Source organism: Carlito syrichta, unplaced genomic scaffold, assembly GCF_000164805.1.
Source record: "Carlito syrichta isolate Samal-C Ts95f unplaced genomic scaffold, Tarsius_syrichta-2.0.1 Scaffold303429, whole genome shotgun sequence".
NCBI lineage: Eukaryota > Metazoa > Chordata > Mammalia > Primates > Tarsiidae > Carlito > Carlito syrichta.
Genome location: NW_007247525.1, coordinates 273,557 through 288,139, shown reverse-complemented (window position 1 = coordinate 288,139; position 14,583 = coordinate 273,557). Strand labels below are relative to the sequence as shown.

The 14,583-nt window shown below is 38.9% G+C and overlaps 1 protein-coding gene across 1 annotated transcript in view; it reads left to right on the top strand.

The window, feature by feature from the left end:
- FOCAD (focadhesin) overlaps positions 1-12,415 on the top strand; it is a 95,453-nt gene extending 83,038 nt beyond the window's left edge. The window contains exons 21-25 of the mRNA XM_021712614.1: positions 3,306-3,483; positions 5,295-5,392; positions 6,997-7,248; positions 9,739-9,814; positions 12,046-12,415. Of these exons, the coding sequence (XP_021568289.1) occupies positions 3,306-3,483; positions 5,295-5,392; positions 6,997-7,248; positions 9,739-9,814; positions 12,046-12,119 (678 nt within the window). The 3' untranslated portion in view covers positions 12,120-12,415. The remainder of the gene's footprint in view (positions 1-3,305; positions 3,484-5,294; positions 5,393-6,996; positions 7,249-9,738; positions 9,815-12,045) is intronic.
- The last annotated feature ends 2,168 nt before the right edge of the window (positions 12,416-14,583 follow it).

The window sequence follows — 14,583 nt, the reverse complement described above, 5'->3', positions numbered from 1 at the left end:
TATCAGGAACATTTTTGTGTCACCTCTGGGCAAAAAATAAGAACAGGGCAGCCTTTTCAATGCAATATCCATGAGAATGGGAATATTCTGAACAATGAATTTTCTGATGCATAGAAGGCATAAATACAGTGTTCTCGTTCTCACATTTATTTTCCTTCACCTGATATTATTCTTTTAGAATAAAGAAAGGTGGTTGGTTGAAAAACAAACACTATTAGCTCTGACACAGAATAATTGACAAGTACTCCCACACCCATGCCCAGTTAAATGATGAATGAGAAAAAAGTAGCCTATTAGTAAAGTTGCCAGATTTAGCAAATAAAATATAGGATATTTTAATAAATTTGAGTTGCAGATCAACAATGAGTAATTTTTTAGTGTAAGTACATGCCAAATGACAAACTTGTTTGAATTGCAACCTTGCATATCGGCTAGTATCAATACTCTAGAGAACTTGAATTGTCCCCTTCGCCCAGTAGCTAGTGAACTTCTTGCCATTTATTTTAGGTTTGCCTGTTCAGTTGGATACTTGAATTTCTGGATCATATAGCAGTGGTTCTCACAGGCAATACGAGTTCTCGAATCCTACTGTAGACCTACTGAATCAGAAACTCTGGAGCCCAGGCATCTGTGTTTTAATAGTCTCTCTGGGTGATTCTGATGCATCCTAAGGTTTGAGTATTTGGAATATCAGCATTTTGGAGATTAGCTTCTTTTTAAGCAATGAGAAAGCAGTATAAAGAAATAATTAAGGGGATGGACTCTGCAGCCTCACTGCTCTCGCTTGAAATCCAGCTCTGCAATTTACTAGCACAGTGGCTTTGGTTATGTTTTGTAACCTCTCTCTGCCTCAGTTTCCTCATCTATAAAGGGGAGATAATAACACCTAGCTTTTAAGATTGTTTTGAGAGTTAAATGACTTAATCCTTGCTAAGTACTTGGAATAGTGCCTGGTCCGAGGCGAGGACTCAGTAATTATTTATTATCATAATTATTAGATGTGTGTAACTAATTACATACTATTATTATATTAATGTCATGCCATTGGAAATAATGCAATTCACTTGGTACCTGAAGCTAAAGGGTACAGTATTACTCACTTGGGTTCCTACCCAAAGTGCAATTCAGAACATTGTCACTGGAACATACGAGTATTCTCATGTCCCCAAAAGAGTTAGTTTGCTCCACTGAGGTCATGTTTTTCTTTTTTTATTTTGAGCTGGAGTCTTACTCTGTCACCCAGCCTGGAGTGCAGTGGCCACTTCCGGCTGCCGCAGCCTCCACCTGCTGGGCTACGGTGATCCTTCTGCCTCGGCCTTCCAAGTAGCTGGAACTACAGGCGCACACTACCACGGCCGGCTAATTGTTTTGATTTATTGTAGAGATGAGGCCTCCCCAAGTTGCCAAGGCGGGTCTCGAACCCGCGGGCTCAGGCAGTCCCAAAGTGCTGGGATTACAGGCTGAGCCACCAAGCCTGGCCCAGGTTTTTCTTTTCATTTCTGAAAAGCATAGAGGTAAGAATAAGTCAATAGTGGAGAGTGCAGATTTCCTGGGTTCCAATTCTTACTCTGCTACCTCTAGCTATGTGACCCTCAGCAAGTTACTTAACCTCTGTGCTTCAGTTTTGCCATCTGTAAAAGTTGGATGATAATATTCTACTACAGAGGGTTGGTATGAGAATTAAATAGTTAATGTAACAGTTCTCAAATGTCTTGGTCTCAGGAACACTTGAGGTTTCTAAAAAATTATCAAGGATCCCAAACAACTTTAAATTATATGCATCATATGTGTTAATATTCACTCTACTAGAAATTAAAACTAGGAACATTTAAAAATATTTACTTAAAAGTAATAATAAGAAAGCTATTACATATTAATATGAATAATAAAAAAATTTTCAAAACATAAAAAAATTAGAAAAATGGCATTGTTTTAGTTTTGCAAACCTCGCTAATATCTGGCTGAATAGAAGACAACAGGATTCTCATGGCTGCTGCTTCATTCCATCTGTTGTAATGTTGTATGGTGAAGTGTATGAAGAAGTTTTAGCCTCATACAGATATGTAGGTGGGAAGGGAAAGAGTGTGTTGATAGTCTTTTCAAATAATTTTGGATATCCTTCAATATTTTGAATATCCTTCTTTGCTGTTGCAACTCAACTTATAGTTTCTTAAAGGTTAGTTGCAATGGAATCCAAAACTGTATCAATGGAACTCATATACTTTATTACATTAAAATCTTCTGATCTGTCTTGTACTTTGGTCTTTTACCCATGTATGATTTGCAAAATATAGGATTGCTGAGTTTTGAAGATCTTTCAAATAGTGATACATTTCATTATACAATATAAAAATCATATTTTTTAGTATCACCAGCAATCTCATTAGAAAAGCCTTTTACATACTGGGAAGCTGCCAAGCTCATAGAAGCAAAAACAAATTTTTGAAAAATCGAATTTTCACTTGAAAGCTCAGATTTTATCATTGGGAACAAATACTGTCAGGTATTTTCCTTGAAGTGACAGGTTCACTTTCTTCATTTTTAAGAAAATAATCTGTCAAATACCCAGTTTGAATAACCACAGTCTGTCCATCAATCATCTCTCAAGTCAATGGTGTACTATGAAAAGAGTGGCTATTTAGCTCACAACTTAATCTTACAAGTGCTTTTCCCTGCCCTGAGACCACCATCATACTTGTGTACAGCAAAAGTTCGTTATGAGTATTTCCCAATTTTTCCCACAAAATATTTAAAAATGTGTACTCAAGGGCCATAGTTTAATGAAACTGATCATCTTTATTGCTTACGAGGATATTTTAAGTGAAACTGGTTTTTAAAAAAATTACAAATGGCACTGAAAGATACACTGAATACTAGTGCACTTTGGTTCTAATTAAAAATAGTTTAACCTCAGAGAACCTCTAAAAGGGCCTTCGGATTCCCAGAAATCTGCGTACCACACTCTGAAAGCCACTGAATTAATGCATATTGAGAGCTTGGTGTGGTACCTGGCGTGTGATAAGTACCATATTTGTTCGTTCTCCTTTATTCTTCATATTTGTATATACTTACTGAATACCATCACCAACTAACCCCTGAACAGATTTGTGGTTTTTATGAAGAGGAGATGATTTTACAACCCTCTATTGTGCGCACATTAATTTAGTACACAGGCACAACAGGTCACATGCTGCAGGAATGAACAGAATATTAACATCAAACTCACCTTTTCTATTTTGCCTTTTTGCTGAAATTCTGCCACTATTTAATTTAATAGTAACTGAACAATTTACTTTTTTTGGCAGAGCAATGTAGAAAAGACTGCCTTTGTCAAACTGTACTTAGTCTCTCAAGGACGATTCCCCTTGATGAACTTGACTGACATGCTAAGTGTCGCTGTGCAGTACCATGAGAAAGACGTGCTGGCCTGGATGATTCTACACAGCTTATACCAGGCACGGATTGTGAGCCATGCCAACACAGGTAAGGCCAACCTGGGGTGAACATCAGGAACAGAAACAGATATGCCTACTGTCCCTTTTAAGTTGTTCTTTTCTCAACTTAAAAATTAGTTTAGTGCTTATTGATACAGGTTTGGCCTTCTCACACCAAATGAAGAGTGCCTTGGATAGAAATGAGCAGTTTAGCTCACAACATTCATTTTTTTTTTTTTTTTGAGTTGAGAATGGAATCTGATGAGGATTTTTATATTATACTTGGTTATTCAGACCTTCAAAGGTATAAACAAGTGTACCAGGTTGCTTCTGCCTGTTTAACTTTAGTTGCCCAAGTAAACAAGATGTCAATTGATTCTGCCTGATAATTTCATGAAAATGGCTTTTGGGTTGTCATTTAACAAACAAAAAGAGAACAAAAAAAAATTAAATAGTTTTCTCAGGGGTGAGAAGATTCAAATCTAGCTGCCTTACCTACATTTTCAAGCCTGAAGCTCTGCTAGTGAATCATATGGTGCTACTTTTAGACCATTTTAGATACTAGTACTAGGTACTAGTCACTGGACAAGGAAGTTCCTCCATTGCTCCTTCCATCTCTTTGGCCATATGCTTATAATTTCTGAAGACATCATTCAAATTCTAAATGGCACCTGGCTTAAGTGGGTTAGATATGGTTGGGAAGCCCTTGTGTCCCTAGGCTAGTTACTTATGTTTATATGGCCTGTTTTCTCCATCCATCTCTTGTATCTATGATTTGGGGGGAAAACTGACCAACCTGATTGTAATACTTTACAAGACTATATCAGAAATGTTGATTCATCCGCCTCTGGCAGTTGAACAGCTGTCTCGTATCTGCATCAGTACCAGTCCACTGAAAAGTGACAGAAAAAAAAGGGATGAGAAACTGGATTTTTTGCTACTCTAAACTGAAAGTTTATTTATCAGGAAGAAATGTAGTAGGTGTTTGGTTTTTTTTGAGTCGGGCATCTCACTCTGTCACCTAGGCCGGAGTACACTGACATGATCATGGCTCACCTCCATTCTCAAGCCTAATTAAGTTATGTGTCGCCTTAACCTCCTGAGTTTAGGCAGTCCTTCCACCTCAGCCTCCTGAGTAGTTGGGATTACAGGCACGTGCCACCACACCCAACTTTTTTTTTTTTTTTTTTTTACTTCTGGGCTCAAGCATAGTAGGTGTTTTTAAGTTAATATGAAGTTACATGCAATAAGCTGACATAAGTTTGTTGTTGCCTTTTTTCTAGCTAGCCAGCTCTCAGATGTAGTTTCTGTTTTCCTTTTCTAAATTTTGAAAGCCTTGTAAGTAGTTTTACTGTAATGAGAATCCTCTTTTCAAAAAATTAAAGAGAAAATTAATATTTATGCTGTTTGTTTTCCAGTTCCCCAATAATGATTGCTTTTTATTTTTCTTTGTATGTTTTTGGGATGGGTTTCCTTTGTGATTTTGGCATAAATTGGGAACCCAAGCAAAGGATGACTATAAAAACAACTAATTATCCCAAGATTCAACATTACTAGCTAGTTGGCGTGCCAGATTTCTCCTAGAGTTTGATAATACATCTTGTCCCTAGTGGGCAGAGATCTTTGAAGAATAGTTTAGCTTTTGAAAATTAAACACCAAAATACAGTTATCTGATGTGAATAGTATCAGAGAACTCTCTCACAGACAGTCACAAGTCTCAGGTATTGGAAGAGATCTTGAAACTGTTTTAGGGAATCCTCCCCAGGTGTTCTGCTTCAGTTGTGATGGCCATTACTGATCTCTTTTGCATTTCAAAGGAAAACTATGGTCTAGTAAGAAAAATATCCTTTTCGTTCCAGGTGTACTGAAGAGAATGGAGTGGCTCTTGGAACTGATGGGCTATATCAGAAATGTGGCTTACCAGTCAACATCTGTTCAGAATGTGGCTCTTGATGAGGTACATGCTAGAGGAACAGTTTGTTCCTTCCTTAAAATTTCTAACGTAATGGCTGGGCTCAGTGGCCCAGTCTGTAATCCCAGCACTTTGAGAGGCCAAGGTGAGTGGATTGCCTGAGCCTGCGGGTTCAAGACCAACCCCGGGCAACTTGGCGAGACCTTGTCTCTTCAATAAATCAAAAATGAGCCGGGCATGGTAGTACATGTCTGTAGTTCCGGCTACTTGGAAGGCTGAGGCGGAAGGATCGCTGGGGCCCAGAAGGTCAATGCTGGGTTTGCTGTGAGCGTGTCACTGCACTCCAGCCTGGGCGAGGGAGTGAGGCTCCAACTCAAAGAAAAAGAATATTCTTACTTATATTTATCTCTCCCTAAGAAAATGAGGGAGAGCGCGAAAGAGCTGTCTTCATTTATTAATGTTTTCCTTTTTTTAACTCACCCAAATCTAGTACCAGTGGTTCTTATTTTCGGGGTCATCTTGAAGGAATCGTGGAAACTCCCCCTACTATGTGCACACAGGCACACATACAGATTATCGGCATATAATTCAGGAACCTGTAAACCAGTAGTTTTTAGCCATACACCGGGCCAGTGTGGAGGTCAGAGCCCAGTATCCCCACATCCTTTATGGGATCAAACCCAAGTACATGGGACCTTGATTCCGTCTCCAGCTAGTGTCTTTTGTGTTCTACCTGTCAATATTTTGTTGAAAATATTTCTCACAGGTGTGAGCCACTGTGCCCAGCCAAGATTGACAAATACATTTTATGCTTTTTTTTTAACTAACATAATCTGTCCTTTTTTTCTTCTGATTTCCTAAGTTTGTATTTAACTTTCTCTGTTTTCTTACAAAAATCTTAAAACATTGAGAGAATGCAGACAAGCAGAAGTGTAGTTTAAACCACAGTAATCCAACAATTCAGACGTGGCCCCTATTATTATTTCTATAAGTGTCTTGATTAATCTCAAATCTAAATGGGCAAATCCTAGACAGATTTTAAAAATACATGAAGCTAGGCACAGTGGCACACACCTGTAGTCCCAGCTACCCAGGAGGCTGAGGCAGATTTCTTGAGCTCAGGAGATGGAGACTGCCCTGGGAAACATAGACCCCATTTCTCAAAAAAAAAAAAAAAAAAAATTAATGCTTGAAAAGAGACTTGTTTGAAAATAGAATCAGACTATACATATTTTTTAGAATTAGTTTTGACATAACAATCTCATAATAAAATATCTCTCCATTATCTCTCTTAATTTCTTAATCTCTTTGGAAACACCAAAAGAGAGGAATGTTTGGATTTGGGGATGATTAGGAATTGAATTAATTACGTTTCTTCCAACATGTTAGGGCAATAGTATTGAAACTATTGGACTTTCTGCTTTCACATAAAGGGACCTCAAAAACCTTGCAAAGTCCCAAAACATTTCGTAATTAAGCATGGAAGTTGAGCTTGCTGTTCAGTTCCTCTTCTAGGGAGGAGTAAGGCAAGAGGATGGGGTTGGGTGAAGGGGAAGATAACATTGCCTCATGACAGGGGCTGAGTATGTGAACACGCATTACTTTGAATTGTTAAAACATATGACCTAATGTTTCTATTTCCACCGTAGGCTTTGGCCTTTTTGTTGCTGATATTTGCGACTGCAGTGGTTGCATGGGCAGACCATGAGGCCCCTCTCCTCCTCGGCCTCAGTGCCAGTTGGTTGCCATGGCATCGGGAGAACGACCCGGCTGGGTCAGGATCCAGCTTCCTTGGCAGGAGTCCAATGCACAGGGTCACTCTGCAGGAGACGCTCACTCTCCTTCCCAGTAGCATGCTTCTTCTGCTGCAGAAAGAGCCTTGGAAGGAACAAACCCAGAAGGTGAGGTTGGAAGCCACCAGCTTAACAGGGCTAGGCAGCTGTTTCTCTTCAGCATTCTCCGCTTAGAATAAAGCTGAGAATTAAGTGCATCTTGAATCACACCACAAGCTCCTCGGCCCCAAATTTCAACCAGCTGCAGAGTTTCAGAGAATGAGGCTAACCCAGGCTCAGGGCAACTTCTGATTAAAAACAACAACGAAAGGCATCAACTTGCTTACAGTTGGGGTGGGTTGAAGAGAAAAGCCCATGCTTTCATTTGTTTGTTGAAGGCGCATGTGTTCTTGATCGGGGAGGAAAGGATGAGTAAGTTTCAGAGTTCAGAATATCAAAGAAAGACAGGAAGACAAATTCAGGATTGCAGGATGGTGTTATAAGCAGGAGCCAGTGGTGATGAGCATGTGAGGGAGAGGATCAACAATGCCTGAGGTGGGTCTCAGAAGTCTTCCAACAGGAATTGTGGGTCTGGTGCTTCCATCTTCTAGCATTTTAAGGTTCCCCAGAGCTTATTCCATCTTGCAAATATGCTCCAGGGATCAAATGTGCCCCCAGCCTGTACTAGATGCCAAACAGAGTTTTGTAAAGTTCTAATCTCACCACCCTTACCCCAGCAAAATCCAAACTGTTTGGGTTTGCTTTTCAGTTCAGTTCCTCTTCTGAGGTAAGAGTAAGGTAGTTGAAGGGGTTATATGAAGAAAAAGATGACATTGTATCATGATGGGGCTGTGTATGTGAACATGTGTTACTTCAATTTGCTAAAACATGTAACCCCCCCCCAAAAAAAACTTTTGGTTTATAATATTGAGATTTCTCAGGCTACTAACTGTTCTGCAAAGTGTGTGAAAATACTGTGCTTACTGTACTTCTCATTATGTGGTTCTCACCTGCTCTTAATACAGTTGCTTGGGAGATTATTTTTTGAATCTGATTTAATCAAAACTGGGTTTTTTTTAAGTTGAAAACTTAAAACTAACTTTTTTTTTTTGAGTTGGAGTCTCACTCTGTCACCCAGGCTAAAGTGCAGTGGCATGCTCATGGCCACCCCAGGGTCGATGTGCTGGGCTCTGGTGATCCTTCCATCTCAGCCTTCCAAGTAGCCAGTACTACAGGCGTGCACTACCATGCCCAACTAATTTTGTGATTTACTATAGAGATAAGGTCTCACCAAGTTGCCCAGGCTGTTCTTGCACCCCTGGACTCAGGCAATTCTCTCATCTCAACCTCCCAAAGTGCTGGGGTTACAGGCTTAAGCCACTGCACCTGGCCAAAACTAACTTTTTATTGCTTATTCTTGAAATCAGAACATTAATCTTTAAAAACATTTCTATACTGTGAACTCACAGTTTAGTTATGCACAACTCCACCAAGTGTCTCAATTTAAATGGCTTTTGATTTTTTTTATCTGATAAGCATTAGTATTGCTGTCCCAAATTTTGTTTTATTTTCTATTTGAAAGAAAAATAAAAATAAATGTAAATGCATGCTCACCTCATGTTATTTCTGGGCTGGGATACCATGTTCATTTTGGACACTGTAGATATCTCTCATTAATTATGTATTTGTAGTGCTTGCTTTACTTACCAGTAGGATATTAAAAATTGAGAAAAAGATAAAAACAAATATCAAACTTAATTAAAACAGGGAAGTAGGAATATTTTCTTTTTCTATTTTGCTCTTCAACTCAGCTTCTGTGTCCAAAGTTAAAATGTCTAGTACCTATCACTACTATATGTGTTTTTTGAGCCAAAATTGACAACATTCAGTCATTGATGAAATTACCCTGTATCTAATTCAAAAACAATTTTGGCAGCACTCTTTGGAGATCAGTAAAACTTATGAATACTATGTGTTCCTACCTCATTTGCAGGATTTATTCAGTTAACACTCTTGGCTCTACCTAGTATTTATTTTATGCCTTTTCTCTTGCATTTCAACTTTCTGTTTAATGTACATTTGAACACAACTGCTCTTGTCTACAGAAACATGTTTTGTTTCAAAAACAGGGTCTTACATCTGATATAGTCCCTACTTACTGCCCAGCATCAGTCATGGGGGAGGCAGCATGATGCAAGGAAAGAGCATAGGACTTTGAAGCCAGGTGTATTTGGATTAAAATCATGACTCTGCTATTCACTGGGCATGGCCTTGAGCAGGGTTCTTTACCTCTGAGGGCTCCTCAGAACGGTGAGGGGTAATATTCCTAGTGCACAACAAGCCCCTTGAGTCTCTGTCTACCTCACTCTTAAAAAACCTTTTCTAGGTCTCACGGTTTCAGCAACAGAAGTAGGTTTAGTCATCTGACTAAATGAAAGCCGTGACCAACTTTACCATACCTTGTGCTTGGTCCCTGTCTTGTCCCTACTCTTCCAGCCCAGGCAGGTATTGCCTAAGAACTATTGCATTAATACTCATGTAGGCAGGCCCAGTAAATAATTGTTTTCTTGCTGATAATAGGATTCTCTTTACTGACACTGTTCTTCATTTTCACCCTAGTTCATTGACTGGCTGTTCAGCATCATGGAAAGTCCTAAAGAAGCCCTCTCAGCAAAGTCCAGAGATCTTTTAAAAGGTACTGCTTCCATGCTTTTTGCTCAACATGGGGGAAAACTATCCATTGTTGTCTGTGGTACAGAATGGTATTCTAGTGTATGCAAATTGATGATTCCTTATCTGGGATGTTTGGAACCAGAAGTCTTTCAGAATTCAGATTTTTTGGGGGGGTTGGAATATTTGCATTTACATAATGAGAAATCTTGGGGATTCAACCCAAGTCTAACTACAAGGTTTATTTATGCTTCATATTCACCATATACATGTACCCTGAAGGTAATTTTATACAATATTTTTAGTAATTTTGTACATGAAACAAAGTTTGTATTTTAGTACTCGTGTGGAATTTTCCACTTGTGGTGTGTCATGTTGGTGCTCAAAAAGTTTCAGATTTTGGAGAATTTCAGGTTTCAGATTTTTTTTTATTGGGGATGCTTAGCCTGTATTTGTTTGTGAAAGGGTTCATCTGAAGCTGTCACCAATGTGCATTTTAAACCAGAAAGTGGATTTAAAAAATTCGAGTGCTTTCAAATTTAACATTTACTTAAATGATTTTTAAATATGTTATTATGCTAGTGAAAGACTATTTTAATTTTATATTCAGAAAATTCAGAAAAGTAAAAAGCAGCAAAGAGAAATCGAGTCCCATTGCCCAATGACAGTTTTTATACTTTCCATAAGAAGTTTTTGCCCCCTTCTGTGTTGTTTTATATATTTGAAAACATATAGTATTAAAAAAATACACAAAGACAGTTTGAATGTAGCCTTTTTAATTTTAACATTATTTTAAAGCAGTTAAGCCTGTTCTTATACTGGCTTTCTAAGTCGTATTTTTAATGGCTACATGGTATTTTGCCAAGGGAACTAGCCATTTTCTATACTTTCAGGAATTTAGATGGTTTTTGTGTCTTTTATAATTCTTTACTGACTTATTAAACTATAACTTTAGGATTCACAAACATGGAAGATCTTTCTGCTAAAATTATGTAGGTGGTCTTATTCAAATCTTGTAAGTCATCTGGGCATTGGCACTGTGGCCTGAAACAGCTTGTACTTGCCCTCCATGTCTTGGGACTTGAGGGAACTGGACCCTACCAGTGGCTGCTGCTGGTATTCCTGACGTGCTGTGAGATACTGTATTGAAAAGTCTCACCTTCAGAAAGTTGCCCCTTGGGATGTTCTGTGTTATTTTATCTGGTTAGCCTGGAGTCAGAGTGTGATCCTTATTTTACTTGTAAGTATGGCACACTTTATTGGTTGCCAAACAAGCAAGAATTCCTTGGTTTTAATCATTCTCCCTAACTCCAAAGTGGGTGGGAGTCATGAGTCTGAAAGAACAGTGACCCACCTGACTCTGAAAAACCAAAGAATTTCATTGAAAATCAGGGCTACGGTTTGACATATTTTCACTTTTTTCTGTCTCTGGAGACTTGCTGTAAGGAATTTCTCTTGTCAGTTTGTCTCAGGAAGTTTGAACTCATTTTTAATGACCACCAGTCCATAATAACATAGGTTACCCCAAATGTATATTGTCTTAGGTCACAAAGATAACAACTGGTACTGATGAGGGAAAGACTAATTCAAGTCAAGGAAACACATGTTCACTTGATCATGTAGTCATGGGCTTATTAGAGTCACATACAATAATTGTAAATCTGGTTTACCCACATTCCTTCACATTATTATATTTTAAATAACACCTCAACACATTTATATTAATATTCTAAAATAAGATATATAACAAGCTACCTAAAGGGTGTACACAGAATTTTCCTACTTTAAATTGATCCCTGAGGGACCCATGACACACCAAAAAAGTATAGACTTGTGGGTACCTGTTCAAATATAATTTAATACAGTCATACTTGCTCCATTGAGCACATGAACCTAACTTTATTATAGGTCCAGGATTTTTGTTTTTATCTTTAATTAGACATTGAATGGAAATACTATATTTATGTAGAAAAGAGCACATATCTTAAGTAGATTTTTACAAAGGGGACACACCTATGTTATCGGCACTCACATCAAGAAAAAGAATATTATCAGCATCCCAAAAGTCAGTTTTGATTTTCCCCCAACTTATATAAGTGGTTTTCTGTCATTAAAATTCTGCCAAAGGTTTGATGGGAATCCTGAGACTTGAAGTGAGAAAAAGCCAAGCCATGTTGGACACCTCTGTGATCAAAGTGACCTTTCAAATGCACCTCCACCAGATGCAACAGTGCACTTTATTTTTTGTCCCCTTAGCCACCCTGCTGTCCCTGAGAGTTCTCTCAGAGTTTAAGAAGAAAGCCGTATGGACCCGAGCATATGGTTGGTGAAAAATTTTGCAGTAACCAGCAGCATTCTGAATTGGATAAGTAAAACCGTAGAAATGGAAGAAGTTTTTCAGAATTTGTGTCTGGGACTGCTGAGAAATGATGCAGAGAATTAAGGGTCATGCGAATTGGTCACATCACTGATACCTTGACACATTAATACCCGGACCAGTAGAGACTGAATCAAGAACTTGAATTTTCTTTATTTAGCTGGAGTTCAGTGTGAAGACTTTCTTTGTGAAAACTTGACTGTATCATCTTCTCCCCACTAAATTCTAATAAAATAATCTTGTGGATTTTGTGCTTGTGACTTTTGTTTTAAGGCATGGAGGGAAGTGCCAGCACCACCAACTATAGTGGTGACAGTTGCATAATGATCTATTTTCCCTGAAGTCTCTGAGAGGATATTCATTGACTCAGTGAGCTATACAGGTTTTCTTATGGATAAAACATTCTCTTGGAACTGCTATACTACTTAAATGATAAGCATGACAAATAGCAGCTAAATCAGATTTATTAGTGGTGCCTTATGTTTTGGTCTCCTGAATGCAAGTGAAAGTTACAAATCAGAATAGCTTCAGCCAATAAGAAGAATAGCAGTTCACAAGCCAAGAAGATTAACAGTAGATCTGATCAGACACAGCTGCATATAGTGAGTCAAATGATGCCACTGGGCTTTGTCTCTCTCAGGATCAATCCACATAGTTGGCAAGACCTCAAAGGGTAGGAAAGCTGTCTTTGCCCACATCTGTGGCAGAAGCAAATGAGGAGAATCTGGTTCAATTTGGAGCACGTGAGAGTCTCTGAGCAAGAATCTGGACCCCGGTAGGGGTATTCTAATTGACCAGACCCGGTCACAAGTCCTGGGTCTCTGGACAGAGAAGGGCAGAGGCAGCCCCAACCACATCATCTGTACTGGGTTCCTCCCCCAGAAGAAAAATGATGGTATGCTGGTCAGGAAAAAAAAATGACAATCTCTAAATATCAATTTTTTTTATAAGTACAAACCTCTTAATCAGGATGACTTGTGGCCTAAAGTAAATGAAGGTTTGTGACAATATCCTCAAGGGTTACATTTTACTCAGTGGCTTCATGTTCAGCCAGCATTTTAATTTTGACCTGTTTGCTAATTATTCTTCCTTCACACAGCCACACTGTCAGGCTCTATCTTTAACCAATCATATAAATGTACTGATGCATACATATGTGGGATCATTGAGAAGAAAAATGATGCCACTGAAATAATGGAGCTTTGTGTCTATCATGTCATAGCACAATGCCTGGTTCAGCACAAGCACCACAGAGCATCTAGCCTTTCTGTGTGACTTGTACCTTCATGTTGTCACCAAATGTACCTGACACTTAGGTTGAAAATCGCTCTACTAGTTTTGTTTCCCAAATATGTTACTTTGTTAGAGGTTGGGCTAGGGGAAAATGAATTTGAGGAAGCAAGAAAGTAGAAAATTTTCAGTAGAGGCCAGCTTCCCTCTCCTTCCCACCCATGTATACTTTCTTCTACTTTCTACTAATTAGAGGTTGAAATTCATTTAACTTTTACTGTTTGCTAAGTGTACATACCAAAGAGCCTTCACTTGTAATGTCTTTTTTTTTTTTTGAGTTGGAGTCTCACTCCATCACCCATTCTGATGCGCAGTGGCACATTCATGGCCACCCCGGGGTCAACCTGCTGGGTTCCGGCGATCCTTCCGCCTCAGCCTTCCAAGTAGCCAGAACTACAGATGTGCGCTACCACGCTCGGCTATTTTCTTTTTTTTTTTTTTTATTGTAGAGATGAGGTCTTGCCAAGTTGTCCAGGCTGGTCTCAAACCCACGGGCTCAGGCAATCCGCTCACCTCAGCCTCCCAAAGTACTGGGATTACAGACGGAGCCACAGAGCCCAGCCACTTGTAATGTCTTATTTAACTCTTACAACAATTCTGTAAGGAGGCATTGTTTTCTATTTTAAAATGGAGTAAACACGTCTAGTAAGTGGCAGAACTTCAACTAGAACCAATGTCCTCAGACCCCGCACTCTTTCAATTTCAGCAAGTTCATCAGCTCCTACTTTAAGATGACAACCCCCACAGAGGCTGAAACCTCATTCATGTTTAATGTAGATTGCTGTAATCAATTAAAAAAAACAACCCTGCCTTTGGATTAATAGGTCTCTGCAATCAGGAAGTTTAGGAGTTTGCAGTGTAAATGAGTGGATCTTTATGAGTTGAAGGACTTTAGATTCTTGGGCTAGCTTGCACCATGAATGAATCAACAGTAGGAAAGAGGAAGTGGACCCTGAAGAACTACTCTGCATATTTTCACTTAAGTCAGCAGCCAGATATTGTTTATGCCCAAGTTCGGGGACGAAGAGTCTGCCTAGTCATCTAACCCTAGACTGTCAGTTTCAATTCAGCCCAATTTTGTCTCAATCCTTGTCCCTCTCTTGCCCTTGGCAAAAAATAGAGGAATA